General features: G+C 37.1%; 1 protein-coding gene across 1 annotated transcript in view; it reads left to right on the top strand.

Moving 5' to 3' along the window:
* The window catches only part of LOC308384936 (receptor-type tyrosine-protein phosphatase eta-like), a 48,507-nt gene extending 33,414 nt beyond the window's left edge, over nt 1–15,093 (top strand). Inside the window, exons 10-33 of the mRNA XM_080863612.1 lie at nt 492–752; nt 1,123–1,383; nt 2,053–2,310; nt 2,666–2,938; nt 3,199–3,468; nt 3,568–3,831; nt 4,335–4,595; nt 4,725–4,979; nt 5,362–5,628; nt 5,856–6,116; nt 6,205–6,456; nt 6,663–6,932; nt 7,037–7,300; nt 7,559–7,816; nt 8,185–8,272; nt 8,373–8,417; nt 8,639–8,726; nt 9,123–9,213; nt 9,487–9,563; nt 9,766–9,900; nt 11,535–11,651; nt 13,070–13,230; nt 13,348–13,483; nt 13,576–15,093. Coding sequence (XP_080719738.1) covers nt 492–752; nt 1,123–1,383; nt 2,053–2,310; nt 2,666–2,938; nt 3,199–3,468; nt 3,568–3,831; nt 4,335–4,595; nt 4,725–4,979; nt 5,362–5,628; nt 5,856–6,116; nt 6,205–6,456; nt 6,663–6,932; nt 7,037–7,300; nt 7,559–7,816; nt 8,185–8,272; nt 8,373–8,417; nt 8,639–8,726; nt 9,123–9,213; nt 9,487–9,563; nt 9,766–9,900; nt 11,535–11,651; nt 13,070–13,230; nt 13,348–13,483; nt 13,576–13,728 — 4,766 coding nt within the window. The 3' untranslated portion in view covers nt 13,729–15,093. The remainder of the gene's footprint in view (nt 1–491; nt 753–1,122; nt 1,384–2,052; nt 2,311–2,665; nt 2,939–3,198; nt 3,469–3,567; nt 3,832–4,334; nt 4,596–4,724; nt 4,980–5,361; nt 5,629–5,855; nt 6,117–6,204; nt 6,457–6,662; nt 6,933–7,036; nt 7,301–7,558; nt 7,817–8,184; nt 8,273–8,372; nt 8,418–8,638; nt 8,727–9,122; nt 9,214–9,486; nt 9,564–9,765; nt 9,901–11,534; nt 11,652–13,069; nt 13,231–13,347; nt 13,484–13,575) is intronic.
* Nucleotides 15,094–16,217: the final 1,124 nt, after the last annotated feature.

The following is a 16,217-nucleotide window of genomic DNA, read 5'->3' as shown; positions in this document are numbered from 1 at the left end:
AAGACTTGAGCTGATATTTTAATTGTTACCCATGTAGTGACTTCTCCCTTACAGAGCCTGAAGTAGTCAGATTACTCAGTGTTACTGCTTTCACAACGTCCTCTGTATCACTGAAGTGGACTGAAGCAGAGGGAAACAGCTGCTTCTATCTTGTAGAGTGGACAGATAGACATTTAAATGAGAATCACAGTGTGAATAACACATAAATAACCATCAGTGCACTAACTGCCTGTATGCAGTACAGATTTAGAGTTTCTGCAGTGGCTGGTGATGAGCAAACTACAGGAGCTGCAGAGTTAATTTCACTGTATACAAACAGGATGTGCAGGAATTCAACTTCTGAATCAATTTGTAATCAGTGTTTTTCAAATGCTGTCCCTTAGGTGTTCTTTACTAAATTTGCAGCATATTTGATGGTGTCATTTTCTAAAGTTAAAATTATAGTAATCTTAGTGTTGTTATTTTTGCATCTATCTCTCTGTAACTCACAGAACCTGAAAAAGTGAATGATCTTACTGTCAGTGAAACCAGGACGTCCTCTATATTTCTGAACTGGACTGAGCCACAGGGTCAAAGGTCATTCTATAGAGTAGAGTGGACAGATGGAACAATAAACATGAATAAGACTGTGACTGAAACTAAAGTAAATGTCACTGAGCTGACTCCTGGAGTGAACTACACTTTCACTGTCACAGCAGTGGCTGGAGATAACAGTACACAAAGTGACGTAGCAACACTTTCTCAATACACAAGTAAGATGAAGAGTATGACCATTTCTGATCTGGGGTCTCGTGCTCTGTACTGTGTCACTGTTTCATTTTTTATCTTGTAGTTTATTATTTGTCAACTTTTTAGGACAGTTTTTTTTTTCTAGTGAAGCAGTTACTTCAAAAATTAATGAAATCCTTTTTACAGGAAGACTTCAAATCTAAAAGCACTTTTTATCCATGAGTGACATGTTTGTTTGTTTTTTACCAAATTAAGTTTTTGATTTATTCACATATCCTCTCAGGTCTTTCTTAATTCAGTCTTGATTCTTACCTGTTGCAGTCACTGCTTATTGTTCTTGTTCTAACAGTTCTTTTGTTTTCTTGTTCCTCCTCATGTACTCTCCACTCATAGAGCCTGAAGTAGTCACGAGTCTCTCTGCTGTTAACGTCACAACATCGGCAATTTTTGTGAGCTGGACTAAACCAGTGGGAAACAGCTTCTTCTATAAAGTACAGTGGACAGGTGGAGGACCAAGTCCCTCATTAAATGTCAATGAGACATTTTATAATATTATTAACCTGACTGCTGGTGTCCAGTATGAAATAACTGTCACTGCAGTGGCTGGTGATGGTTCTACTAAAGGACAGAGTGCTACTGTCACCATCTACACAAGTAAGCGAGCATTTAAATGTTTTTCATACTTTGAATTAGTGACTGTCTGCTGAGGATATCTGGTAAAATAAGGAGTCTTCTATCATCATAAGATAAGTTAAATTGAAAGGAAAGTAGAAGAAGAAATCCAGATGTAGAAGAAGAAGCCCTTTGAAGTGAGAAGGTTGGATCTCTCACCGATGTGTCCTCATATAACAGCTGTAGTTGTGCTCGCTCTGTGTTTGAGTAACAGCTCCAATAATCGTTATAGTTTTATCTCTAATAGGGTGATATTTTAAAACTTCTATATTGACATTTTTTGCAATATAGGCTAGAAAAAAATAAAAAAGACTGAATAATACAGAGGATGAGATTGTACAAGTGCTGATCTTTAGTCAGATTGTCTTTATCTAATTTTTATGACTTAAATGAAGGTGAAGCTTAAACTGCAAAGTCAAGTAGCCGCTTGTGTCGTTACTTTTAAACTCCCCTAAACAATGAAACAACTAAAATCAATCAACTTCTTCTTTAAATGTTAATATAAACCTACTCAAATTAAAGCTCTACACTTCATGCCTTATCCATAATTTCGAGTAGTGAAGGAAATTAAAATATATTTACAGTATAGCTGTCCAAACGTTTGGACATTTGTTGTGTTATTAAAATGCCATTTACATCTTTATTCTACAGGGCCTGAAAAGCCTGGGAACATTAGTGTTACAGAAGGAACCAACACCTTAAGCATCAGCTGGATTTTGCCTCGAGGAAACATTAGTTATTATCAGGTCAATATATCCAATGAAAACTTAGTGTTTACAAACTCCAGTCAAACAATGGCCACAACAACCAGTTTCACCTATTTAAAACCCGGGAGACTCTATAATATCACAGTTACTGCTTTTGCTGGAAACTTCTGGAATACATCTGACCAGGTGTCATTTGCCACTGGTAAGCCCAACAACCTAATATCTTTTCTTCATCACCATGTTTTTTAAGACCCTGAGAACAACTGTGGATACCATTAGAATGCTTCAAACATGAATAATGAGATTCTTGTGATAATAAATGTTAAATTGGGTACAAAAATATTATATTCAATTGCTGTTTTCAAATGCGTTATGCAGAAACACCTAAACAGTTAAAAACAGAAACAACAACAAAAAAACTGTGTAGATAAAGGTTGGCATCCTATCTGGAAACATAGGAGTATACTTATTTTATTACATTTTTATGGGACTGAACTGTTTTGTACTTCTTTAAAATAGCAAAATGACTTTAAGATGGTGTTATTTGTACCCTTTAGTTCCCAAACCTCCTGGGTCCATCATCTTTAGTAGGCGGAGCAACTCCTCACTCCAGCTGCAGTGGGCAACACCTGATGAGATGATCGGAGCTCCAGGCATCATATACAGTATCACCTATCAGGCTGTGGGTGGTCTCAGTCAAAACACAACTTCCACTCAAAATAACACTTTGCTTTCACTCCTTGACTCTGGAACCAATTACACTGTAACAGTAAAAACTACTGGACCTGGAAATTTAAGCAGCACGATTGTTCAGAATTCTTCTTTTACCTGTAAGTACAACAAAGAGAAAAACAAAGCCGTCAGACTGTCTGTTTTTAATGCATGGTTTTACTGGCTAGCACCTAGGAACACTTCATATTAATCAACATATAATATGAGTGTTAGTGTTGGACAGTTTATTGTTAAGATATAGAGAGGAAATATGGTGTGAAGAGTTTGGTATGACATGTAACATGGATCTTTGATGTAATAAGTGCAAATCATTTAACTTCGGTTGTTTAACATTGTTTTCCAATTTGTCTTTTTTTAGTACCAAACCCAGTGAGGAATCTAATAGTCAGCCCTGAATCTACTACTTCACTAAATGTGAACTGGTCAAATCCACTGGGGGTCAAATCGTATTATATATACTTAGTTGACACTTACAATGACACAGGAGGACTTATTTACTCAACAAACATCACCAATAACAGCATTTCTGTACTGAATCTAAGCCCAGGAACTAACTACAGTGTCGCAGTCAGAACAAAAGCTGCAGAAGGAAGTGAATCTACGGTGGAGAAGGGATTCAGTTACACAAGTAAGAACTAAGATATAAACTCAGTCAAACTGTTGAAGTATCAGTGCTGTTTGGTCTGTGTTTTGTCACTTGAATACTTCAAACTGCAAATTTCTACAGTGCCCAAACCTGTGACCAACATCACAGTGGAGAGTGTGACCACGACCTCCATCAAGCTAACGTGGTCCAGACAAAATGATTACAAGCCTTCCTACTCCTACCTGGTCATAGCGAGACAGAGTGGCAGCGAGATAAAGAATGATTCGACAAAGAATGAGACGTACACCTTCTATAATCTGACCTCTGGAGAGCTGTACACATTTTCTGTGTTCACGGTTATAGCAGGGGTCAAATCCACAGAGGAAAATACACAGAGTTACACAAGTATGTCTTAAAAATCTCTGAAATGTGCTTCAAAGTCAAGTCTTCCTAATCCATCTTGCAATTTATAGTGATCCCCAACAGACTGTCAGAGCTTGGTTATATGTGATATTGTATTATTTATATGTATAGCATTTTTTTTTTCTTAAAGGGGAACTGATAAGAGAAAAGAGTTCCAGGCACCGCAGGCAGATATAGAAGCTTCAGTAAAGCTGAAGCCTACAATTTTCATAAAAAATTTTCCTCCCTGTTTGACAATCAGTAGCTGTTAGCTCGATACCTTTGCTCTTTAGTTTCTATCCTTTCTGTGAAAGGTCTCAACCCCGAGCCAAAATATAACATTATCAGGGTTTTAGTGATGGTATATAAACTTCTAAAAGTAAATCTTTAAACATGTTTTTGGTCAGAAAACAAGTAATTTGGTCGACATTTTCTTTGTGTTACTACTCAGCCCCTATTAGTCCAATACTAATGTTCATTTAATTTGAATCTTCTTTTTTATCCAGTGCCTGAAGCAGTCTCAAACATTACAGCCGTAGGAACCACAACTAGCCTTTCAGTGAGCTGGACACTGGTGACAGGGAAGGTCTCCAGTTACAGTGTTGTGCTAAATAGTGCTGGACAGTTAGTGAACAGCACGGATGTAAACAATCAAACTACAAACATAGTCTTTGTGGACTTGACACCAGGAGTAATTTACTGTGTCCAGTTGATCACCAAAAGTGGACCTTTTCAGAGTAACAGTTCACGTGTCTGCGACGCAACTTGTGAGTTTCATTGACAATCTGACTTCTACCTCAAATTGTATATTCAGCATTTTTATCAACACCTATTTTAAAAATACATGTATTGTTTGAATTAATCAATCAAATAATCAAATCCTTCTCCTTCTTCAGTTCCCAACCCTCCTGGCTCCATCACAGTGCAATCTCAGACTGTTAATTCCATCAACTTCACCTGGGCCCTCCCACAGAACATGAACCACAATCAATACAACTTTAGTGTCACCACCACTAACAACACCTTTGTGACAAAAGACAACTGGTTCCTGCTGGGAAACCTCCCATCTGGAAGCCCCTTCAATATCTCTGTTGTTACTGTGGGTGTGATGGGATATAAAAGTACATCAGTGACAACAGTAAACTATACCAGTGAGTAGACATACAGCTGATGAGATTGTGATTGTTATGGTGGATTTTCCTGATTTTTTGTTATTTTATTTTTATTGAGTTTATCCTTTTTCTTTCACTCTGACAGAGTTTATTTTGACTGGTACACTTTGTATTTGTTTTTGTTTGTTTGTTTTTATTTGGTTTGTTTACTTTTTTGGGATGTAGACAACAAAATGTCATTCAGACAGATTTTAAAATGTTTGGAATCAATTGTCTGTGTACGACATGCATAGATGTAATGCAAGTGTCCTTTTTCTAAAATAGTAATATTGTTAATACTATTTATCGTATTGCTTTTTCCTCTGAGTGTGAGGAACATGTAGCAGCAATCACAGGTTTTTCATCTGTCTCATTTTCTCAGGACCATTTCCTGTATCCAATCTGACTCAGACAGAAATAACTACAAATGCAGTGACCTTGGTGTGGACACAGCAGGAGAGCAAATTAAGCTACTCTTACTGGGTGCAGGTCACCAACGAGTCCAATGTTATTGTAAACAAATTAAATGTGAACATAACAAATGCAACAATCAGAAATCTTCGTTCTGGGAGCAACTTCAACTTCACTGTCACTACACTGACAGCAGATGGCACTCAGGCAGATCCTGTGACAGTGTCTTACTTCACACGTATGTACAGTATATGTTGTCAGAATTTCTGCTTCTCCTGGAAATCCACGATACTAAACTCAAACTAAATCAGTAAAAACAACCAAAGTCAGCAACCATCAAAAGCTGAGCTTGGGTAGTTTATCATTATTCCAGTGAAAGAGAGCTGTTATAAGAAAAGTGCTGTTCATGTGCCTATAATACTGCTGTTGTTATTATAATAATAATAATTCCTCCTGTGTTTGTAGGGCCATACGGTATTACTGAGTTGAAGGCTGAAACCACAAACACAACTGCTATAAATCTGAACTGGACGAAGCCAGCTGAGTACAGGGCTGACTATAAATATCGAGTTGCTACATCAGGCTGTGCCTACAAAAACAACACCCTGGAACAAGAAACCATACAGATCTCAGGCCTCGACCCTGGGACCAACTGTACCTTCTGTGTTTCTGTCATGGCAGCAAACGGCATTGAAGGACAAACAGTCTGCACTTCTCAGTACACGAGTACGACTCAGCTGCCCTTTCTAGTTTTCTTTGTCAGACTATCATTGTTGACATGTTTTAATCCTTTGTTCTCTCATCACATCAACAGAGCCCGAGACAGTACAGCCCACTATCTCAGGTCATTCGAATAGTTCCATCACAGTGACATGGACGAAACCTAAAGGAAATGTGGAGCATTACAGTTTGCAGCTAATACGTAATACAACTATTCAATCCCTGAACTCTTTGAATACATCCTATCAGTTTGAAAACCTGTCAGCTGGACGAGCGTACAGCGTCATGTTAACCACAATAAGTGGACCCTTCAATGCGTCATCTGAACTTGTTACTAACGCCACTCGTGAGTAGAATAAATGTCTTCAATTTTGAGTGTAGTCACATTTATGTTAATATGTATGTATGTTTTTATTTACTTCAGCAGGTTTTGAGAATTTAGCTGTTACTGATAAAGTTTAATTTGACACTACACTAAACAACTGTAAAACAAAATTAATTAAAACAGTGAGCACTTACATAAGGTAACATGTTGCATCCCCCTTCCTCCAGTCCCTAACCCTCCTGGGACGATTGAGATCCTGAATAAAACAACGAGCTCCATTGAAACTCGATGGATAGAGGCGTCTCTGATGACCGGTGCTAATTTCTACTACCTGCTGACTTACACGTCATCCCAGCAATCCAACAATATAAATACCACAAACACCAGAATGAACATCTCTTCCCTGTCTTCTGGGACTTCCTACAACATTTCTGTGAAAACTGTGGGGGAACTGGGATTTCAGAGTGAGACAGTTTATGTCTACATGGTCACAACAAGTAAGGCTTTCATTTCTGTAAAGAAGTATTGGAGAAGTTTGGGCAGTCTCCTCTTTCATTATTACTGTATGAATTAACTTTAATATCTCTCTAATGTCTGACAGGACCACAGGCAGTGCAGGAGCTCACGGCCACTCCAGGAGAGACATACATCACAGTCAACTGGACCAATCCACCTGACTACAAGAACAGCTATAAATACTTTTTGTCCTGGAATCAAACTAATTCCCAAATGCAGAACCTCATAGTTACACAAACTAATTATACTATCATTAACCTGGAACCTGGTCAGTGCTACAGTATTTATGTCACCACAGAGACCTCTGATGAAACACGGGGTGCACCAGTAATGATCACCAAATGCACAAGTACGGACACTAAGTAATAATTCTGCAAAATTTTGTCACCTATCTTTTACATATGAAAAATGTAATTTTGATGATTCCACTATCACCAATATCAGTGCAAGATAACTGAACAATCTGTTTTTGACAAATAAAATTTTGTCAAAAACAGATTTTGTATTTTCTTTAGATATTTGATAGAAATATTATACTTTAATAGAACTGACAGATTTGTTCATTAGAGGTGTTCTGTTTTTTCCTTATTTCTGTTTCATGCTACAGATGCAAGCCCAGTGACAATCTTAGGCTGTCAAGGTCCAAACGACAATACTGCACAAATCATCTTGTCATGTACCACACCCCATGGCCAACACACTGGCTTCCAGATGATTGTAAATGGAAACAACATCAGTGCAACTGCATCTTGCAATTATACCATTTCTGGCCTTAACCACAATACTATATATAATGTGACTGTGATAACTCTAAGCCATGGAAATCCCAGCATTCCTGTGTATCGCGAGTGCTCAACAGGCATAGGTAAGGCTTTGTGTAATAATATTAGTGTTCTAATGTACTTAAAAACTAGAGTTTGAGATACATAGAGAAGCCTTTTATAGAAAATACCAGTTCCTAATAAAATCCTTTTTCCTTAATGGTGCTCAAAAACATCTATGCATTCATTTGTCTGTGACTGCTTTTATTGGTTGAGCTGTAGTTGATAGTACACTTTTTTTTTTTTTTATCAAAGAGCCAGTAAATTCTGCTAGCTAGGTGCAATCGAATGGTGTCACACACAATAGTTTCATACTACAGATTGATCCAAGGATGTTTAACGACTCTAATTTTACGACTGCCTAATGAAATCTTTCTTCATTTCTCTGTTACATTTTTTCCAAACATTGTAGCTATCACTACTATTGCTGTTGCTGTATCAGTAGCAGTTTTTCTCATTCTCTTCAGTGTCCTCATCGCCTTTATTATCTACTGGAAAAGGTTTGCCACTATCACCAGTGATAAAAACATGTTCATTAAATATCCGTGTATATGAATAAATTCTATATTTACAGTTTATATACTTTATCTGCTCCTATAGGCTAGCCAAAAAAGAATCACCAGACATCCAGATTGAATCTTTAAGGTAAAATTTGTATTTTTATCATTTTGTTGTACTGTATGTATGATATACTTAGACAACAATTGTTCCTCTAATTGCTACTTATTCTTCTTTTTTGCATTTTTTTATAGAGCCAAAGTGTAAGTACAACATTTTTTAACTCTCAAAGCTTCAGCATATCTTCCAAATATTAATTCTTTCCTGAAAGCACCTTATCACTCTTGCCTAAACTTTGGTTTGAGCAGAAGTGTGGCCGTGAGTGTGGAGGACTTTGAGGCTTATTACAAGAAGCAGAGAGCAGACTCCAACTGTGGCTTTGCAGAAGAATTTGAGGTAAATCCCCAAAACTGAATATATTAACTGACTCTTGATTTGTAAATATACTTATTCATAGTAGAACAATTTTATTTTTATTTCTTATTTTAACAATTTGTGTTCTAGACACACTCACCAGTGTCAATGTCAGTATAACAGCAATAAATCATTCCTGGTACAGCTTTACAGTATTACTTACAGTGCTCCAAAAGCTTTTTGCTGCCTGAAAAGAGACATCTTGGAGAGGTGCAACTGAAACAAAATCAAATGTAATTACTGTTACCAGAATGAGCCAAAATAATACTGAAATGTAATGCAAAGGGCAAAAAAAAGAAAAACTACCCGGAAAAAGTTTCATTTGCTTCTCTGGTACTCCACATGTAGCCACCAACTTTTTTTCTCTGTATTTTAAAGGACCTGAAGGTTGTTGGCACAGCTCAGTCAAAGTTACATGCACTGAATGTGGAGAACAAGCCTAAGAATCGCTACAACAATGTGCTTCCATGTGAGTCACTTTAACAAATCCATCTCTGCTGCTTTGACCATAACACCCTCACTCTTTAAACAATATCATTGCCTGCCTTACAGCATCTGCTACCATTTTAGTTTGTGCCTTGAACCAAACAATAGCATGCATCTATTAATGCATAACAGTGTAGGAAAATAATTTCTAATACTTTTTTTTTAACAATAATAATTTTTAATTCCTTTCATGCTCATTACATTTCCCTTTAATTTCATCTCTTACATTTCATTTACCCTCTTGTTCACCTCCTAGATGACTCTTCTAGGGTGAAACTTTCCATTCTCCATGGAAGTCCGTCTGATGATTACATCAATGCTAACTACATGCCGGTGCGTACTGACACTTTTTGAGGCAGCTCTCTGCCACAGTCATTGCAGCATCAGCAAGCATCCTACTGAGCAATATAACTTTGCTTCTTGACATTGCCATTTGTTAAACGTTTCTGCCTTCATGTAAACTCTGCTTTGAAAAACGTCTCAGAAAAATCCAACTTGCTGTTTCATGTGGTTGAGCTCACATTTTATTTGGCAGGGTTACAACTCGAGGAAGGAGTTTATTGCAGCTCAAGGTCCTTTACCCACCACGGTCAACGATTTCTGGAGGATGATCTGGGAGAAGAATGTGCAGACTCTGGTCATGCTGACACGCTGTAATGAACAGGGACGAGTGAGTATTAACAAAAACACCACAACTAGCAGGACAAGCATGTTTACAGTAGGGATAGACTGATCTGATATTACGTGTCTGAATCGGTCCAATACTGACCTAAATTACTGTATCGAATATTGGAGAGAAATAAAAAATGTAATCCGATCCCTTAAATCTCACAAAACTTGCGACGTGGCATAACTCAGCTCATAACCGTAGCACGTTGGAGCACGTGATAGAGCGGCTGTGGCGTGCGAGACCTGTTGGTGATCTGGTTGAGCATTTGGAGCCTCGCTACCAACCCGGCATTTCATCTCCGTGGAAGTTATCCCAGAGAGAAGTAGAGCAACTGTTTAAGTTCATCTCTGAATGTTAGTAAATGTTAAAGCATTCCCATGTTAAGCTTATCAACCGATATACATATATGGAGCGACTGCCTCTTTCTCCCCCTTCCTCTCCTGCTGCTACTTCAATCATCTGATCTTGGTGGATGTAAGCTGTAATTTAATGGCAGGTTTACATATGTATGATATCAGTGTGACCACAGTAATCCCACCCACTTGCTGCCCAAACTTTTTGTTTGCAATGGACAGCTAATCAGAAGAAAGTTGTCATAAAGGGAACGTGACCACGAAGGGACACCGTTTAAGACATGGGTAGTATCAACACCAGGTGTCAGATAAACGAGGGTTATTTTGATCATTCAGAATGAGTCTAATAGAGGCCAAGAATGAAACAATACAGCTGAGGAAAAAGTTAGAATCCCTGTGATCTATTCATATGTTTCCATCTATACCAGGGGTCGGCAACCTTTTTGATGATGAGTGCCGTCTAAAATGTCCTCAGAAGTCAATGTGCCATATGATTGCATTGGCAATAAATTTAATAACGCTCTATACAGTCATGTGATGTTCCCCTGTAGCTCTAGTAGGGCTGTGCGATATGACCAAAATCTCATATCCCGATATAATACATCTATCGTCCCGACTACGATATAAATCACAAAATTTTAACATTTTCTGTAAATTCTGTGAATCTCGGGCGACTTGCATGAAGTGTTTACAGCTGGACGTCGTGTACCTGGAGTCGAGTGTTTTAACAGATGCATAAACGACACATTTTTAGTCATAAGTTGTAATGGCTGCCGTTTTCTTTGTGAGTATTTATTACACGGCGTGCTGTGGTGAAAAGCCTGTTTTAAGGTTTATTTTTGAGCTTCTGACAGCTCTTTTTAGCTTCTCATCCGTAAACACTCTGCAAACTATTTCATGTGATTCAGTTTATTTTGAAAAGTCTCAACAGGATCTTGAGCTTTCTTGTGAAAGGTTTGTATGGGAAATAAACAAGCTGACACGCAATGGTTTTACCGTCGTTGTTGCTACGACAACGCGTAAAAACATGCTCTTTTCCGTCTGTAGTGTGGTTACATTAAATATAAGAGAAAGAGAGAACTTTAAGAAATTAATATAGCCACTGCAGTGACACAAAACGTTGAAAAAATATTGCCTTAAACTTTTTATTTTGCGACACCACGAAATAAATGATAGCGTAAAATGAAACGATAGATGTTTTTACAGTGTTTTTTTTTTATGTAAATGTTATTTTTACAATGTTTGCAGGTTTTTTTTAAAGCTAAAACATTTCCTTTCCAGGTAAAATGTGAGCAGTATTGGAGTTCTGGTACCAAGCGGTGTGACAACATCATTGTAAAAGCAACCTCTGAAATAACACTTGAGGACTGGACCCTCAGGGACTTTGACATTAAAAATGTGAGTGGTTTTCACATTGGTTTCAATATTGTTTTGTCTATATAGTGTCAGTGCTAAAGATAAATATACTACAATAATAGAAGAAAGCCCAACAATTACACGACCCCCTATCACCAAGCATTTGGTAACAATGGGAAGGAAGCATACTTCATACAGCATATATCCATATTTGTAAATTATTTTTGTAATAAATATTTATCATTTTTCAGAAGTATTTTTAGGAAAGGGAGAAACCTTTAGATTGGAAAACCCTATGGTCCCTGAATATTTAACATGGTTTACAGTAGGCGTCCTGCAACCAAAATAGACTACCTATTAAACTTTCCAATGTCTTAACAAATCTATGGTAATAACAAGGTCAGTGTTGACTGAAGTTCTCTCTGTTTACATCTATATAACTAATACTTTGTATCTTTGATTGTTGTAAAAAGGCACTTTTGCTTTTGCTTTAAAACATAAATCCTTGCAACACATTTTTGTCATGTTGTCCAGTTACCGTTTGAGGTATGTGGTAGTGATGTATCAGTCGAGTATGAATCGGGTCTTAGAGCCGGCTCTTTGAAGTGAACGATGGGAGCCGGCTCCTTATCGCGAGCCGTGTTATTTATTTATTCATTTTTTTCCTTTCTCTTACCCTCCCTCTCTCTTACCGAGCCCTGCGAGGGACATGGGAGAAAAAAAATTAAGATGAACTCGCAAAACTTCAAACTGGTGCAAGAACGTGTCCAAAAACGTCGGAGCACTTTTGTCAATATGAGATGTCTTGATAAACCGAGCAGATATTTGAAGTTTACACAGCTACGTTCTTGCCTTATCTTAAGTTTATTTTGTGAGCCAGAAAGTAATATTAAAACTAAGTAGCTATCGCCATAGTTGGAAACTGGAATTGGCCCGGCCTATCCCATAATTCATAGCGCGGCCCAGCCAATTCCAGTTTCCAGCAATTGCGGCATCTTCTATATTTTATTGTGTTGTGGTTTGAAGTGTTTTGTGTTTTTTCACTTTAAATTTGTTGAAACAGAAAAAGCTGAACATTTAAATAGTTAAAAGTTGAATTGTAAATAGTTGTTTTTTGTAATATGTTTATATGTTTTAAAATTTATTTTTTACATTTTATGTGAAGTGAATAAATAAAAGCATATTTATATAATAAACATGTATAAATAAAAAAACCCGCTATTTTTTACATTAGTAATTCATTTTGTGCATAACTTTATATTGTTATTGACAATAAATTAATTAAAGCAACAAAACAACCTAAAGAGCCGCTTGGGAGCCGAAAGAGCCAGCTGTTTATAGTGGGCCGAGCTGAAAGAGCCAGTTCTCTAAAAAGAGCTGGAATTCTCATCACTAGTATGTGTTATTGTGTCTTGAGGATCTTCAGCTGTTTTGAGGTGCTTCGCTGTTTTGTCCTTCAGGTGAAAACAGCAGAAACCCGAGCAGTTCGTCACTTCCACTTCACAGCATGGCCAGATCACGGGGTACCAGAAACCACAGAGCTCCTCATCAGCTTCAGACATTTAGTCAGAGAGCACATGAACCAGTACTCAAAACACTCGCCCACAGTGGTCCACTGCAGGTTTGACAGAGCACACATGCAAATACACTCACAACTTTGTATTTATCCAGTGTGACCTGTTTTCAAAAATATATATATATATTTATATATCTGTGTTTCTATGTTCTTTATGATTAGTGCTGGTGTGGGGCGCACAGGTACCTTTATAGCCATAGACAGACTGATTTTCCAGATTGAAAGAGAAAATACAGTGGATGTGTTCGGCATTGTTCATGATCTGCGCATGCACCGACCGCTTATGGTGCAGACAGAGGTAGGAATGTTCACATTCACTGTAGTGTGTTGTTTGACGTGATGAGTAATATGCCATATCTCAATGAACTTTTGCATTTGACATATGTGCAGGACCAGTATGTGTTCTTAAACCAGTGTGCTTTGGACATCATCCGGTCGAGAACGGGGACCAATGTGGATCTAATCTACCAAAACACCGCGGCAATCTATGAAAATATAGGCCCAAAAAAGGGGGCTCCCAAAAACGGATACCACAACTCATAGGCCCAGAAGTCCATCAGTTCTTCCATCTCTCTTCACTTTTAGAAAGAAACTGAGCAAATATCTGTGAAGGAGAGGCTGTGAGCACATTTTCCTGGATTTATTTTTATACCTTTTAGGCTTTTGATAACAGTCATCTAGCTTCCTGGATTCAAACTCAGATTATTTGATATTTATTTGTTACGATTTATGAATGTTGACAGTGGACGAAACTGTACGTAGAGCTGCAATAATGGATTGTGTGTCTTGGACACTTTGCTATAATTGTATATTTTTGTATTGCTCAGATGTTTTATAAATGCTTCTTAATACTGTATATGACTCACTGATAATTAGATCTTTTTGCTCAGGTAGTGTGATGGATGCTGTACAGGTATTTTTGATCAGGAAAAACTTATAATAACCTTTGCCTTGTATAAAACAAATGCTGTTATGAAGACAGTGTGCCTTTTAAAGAGTTTTTTCCACCAGTTCACCAATAGGTGGCACTCTTATGTCTTCAAATGGAAAAGACAGACATCTGAAATTCAGCTGTCTGTTTGTGCATATTTTAAGCCAACATGAACTCTGCAATGTGTTTAAATGAAGGAGCCTTTTGCACATGTATGCACTGTATTGTGAATAATGCACTGGATGCATTTGTCTTCTACACTGTCTACTATGGAGATGTTTTTTTCAGTAGCATTAATATTTTGGCCAGTGCTTTGTAGACTGTTCGGATTATTTCTTTATACATACAATACTTTTATTACAATTTTATTTTTGCAATTTTACTTGCCTCAATAAAAAGCTCAGGAACTCAATTAAACTAAACATGTTCCTAGCATCTATGGTGTTTGTACTTTGACGAACTTAGTCCATTTTTTTCCTTATTTTCTACGTTGTGCATTCCTCACAGAAACTGTAATGTTATGTCACTTCCTGCTACATATCCGATCCTTGTATGGAAATACCGTGATGTTAAAATGGCCAGAGAAGTGCAGGCTTAAAGGACAGGATTTTCCATGAGGCAGATACTTTACTTTTTTAAAGATAATTTAGTAAAAGAGTACGCCTGTAGATATTTTTTAAAACGTATTTTTATTTTATCATAGTGTATTTAAAGCTATTTTAAGCATTTGGGTTTTAAATGAAAAATATGTATAATAATTACTAAGGTTTTAGGATATTTTATATGATGCTTGATGGTACAATGTGAAAATATATATAGAAAAAGGCAAGGATTCAAATTTTGTATACATTTTAACCTGTCATATGAAATGGGATTATATATATTATAAATTCTGGAAAATAGGGGCGTAATACTCCTCTTATTGTTTAAATCCCTCAGCTTCAATATGATTAAAGATTCATATGCTTGCTTTAATGTTACCTCTGGACAATTGTGAGTTTGGATCTATTTACAAAGCTCATCACTCAGAAAATAAACAAACTGCACACTGTGTCACAGCTACTGCAGCATGTCTGATAAACTCATTATGTATATAGTTTCCAAATTGTTTGAGTCAAATGGAAGGATCAAAAGGACCAACACAATACATGACTGCATGCTACAGAGCAGGATTGAGGTGTTACACCTTTGAATTATTCAATTTGAGGTTGCAGGTAGATAAGTGCACCCTCAACGGATGAATAAATAATACCATGTCTGTTTCTTACTTTGTAAGGAAAAAGCTTTTCACAAGGAGACTTTGACAGTTTTACAGCTCAGCACATCAGGCCTTCTGTTGCAAGACTTTGTACAGTATTGAGGTGGTTTAAAAGACCACTTTTTGTACACAGCATTGTTTTTCTACAAATGTAAGATTTTTTCAGCATGTCAGCTTAAATAGGCCTGCAGTTTCTCAGGCTTCTACTTTTTTCTCCCCCACTTCCCGACATAATTTCTGTCTCATGCCTCTCAGGTCCATAAGTTCGATGTTTAAAAAGTAGATCTGGCATTTGAATGCCCCATTTTGAACATAAATCCTGACCTGCAATTGGAAAATTAAAATAGAACAAAAGATAACTGGGTGATCCAAATTTAATAATAAAAGACCTCAAATGCTTATATGCCACAAATCCACCATAATGGATTACACTAGGATGTTTTTTCTAACCTTCTCTGAAACTGAATATAAAACAACAGTAAAGAGAAAATGAAATATTTGTCATCTGATCTAGGCAAAGGTACTAGACCACTCTTTTTCACTACAGTTTAAATATGGCCATTTCTATGTAAAGACCAGGGATTAGAGTTAGGTCCATATATATATTTGGACATAAGTTCTGCTTTTTGCCTGTTTACTAAGACATTTTCCGAATATAGTTAATGGACATGGACATAATGTGCAGACTCCCAGCTTTCATTTGAGGGTATCCACATTGATATTGGATGAAGGGTTTAGGAGTTAATTTGAGGTGTGGTGCTTGCATTTTGGAAGATTTTGCTGTGAACAGACAACATGCAGTTAAAGGAGCTCTCCGTGCAGGTGAAACAAGCCATCCTTAAA

Source organism: Rhamphochromis sp. 'chilingali', assembly GCF_963969265.1.
Source record: "Rhamphochromis sp. 'chilingali' genome assembly, chromosome: 2".
NCBI classification, from domain to species: Eukaryota; Metazoa; Chordata; class Actinopteri; order Cichliformes; family Cichlidae; genus Rhamphochromis; species Rhamphochromis sp. 'chilingali'.
The sequence above is the reverse complement of the archived record's forward strand: the minus strand, read 5'-3'. Positions and strand labels throughout refer to the sequence as shown.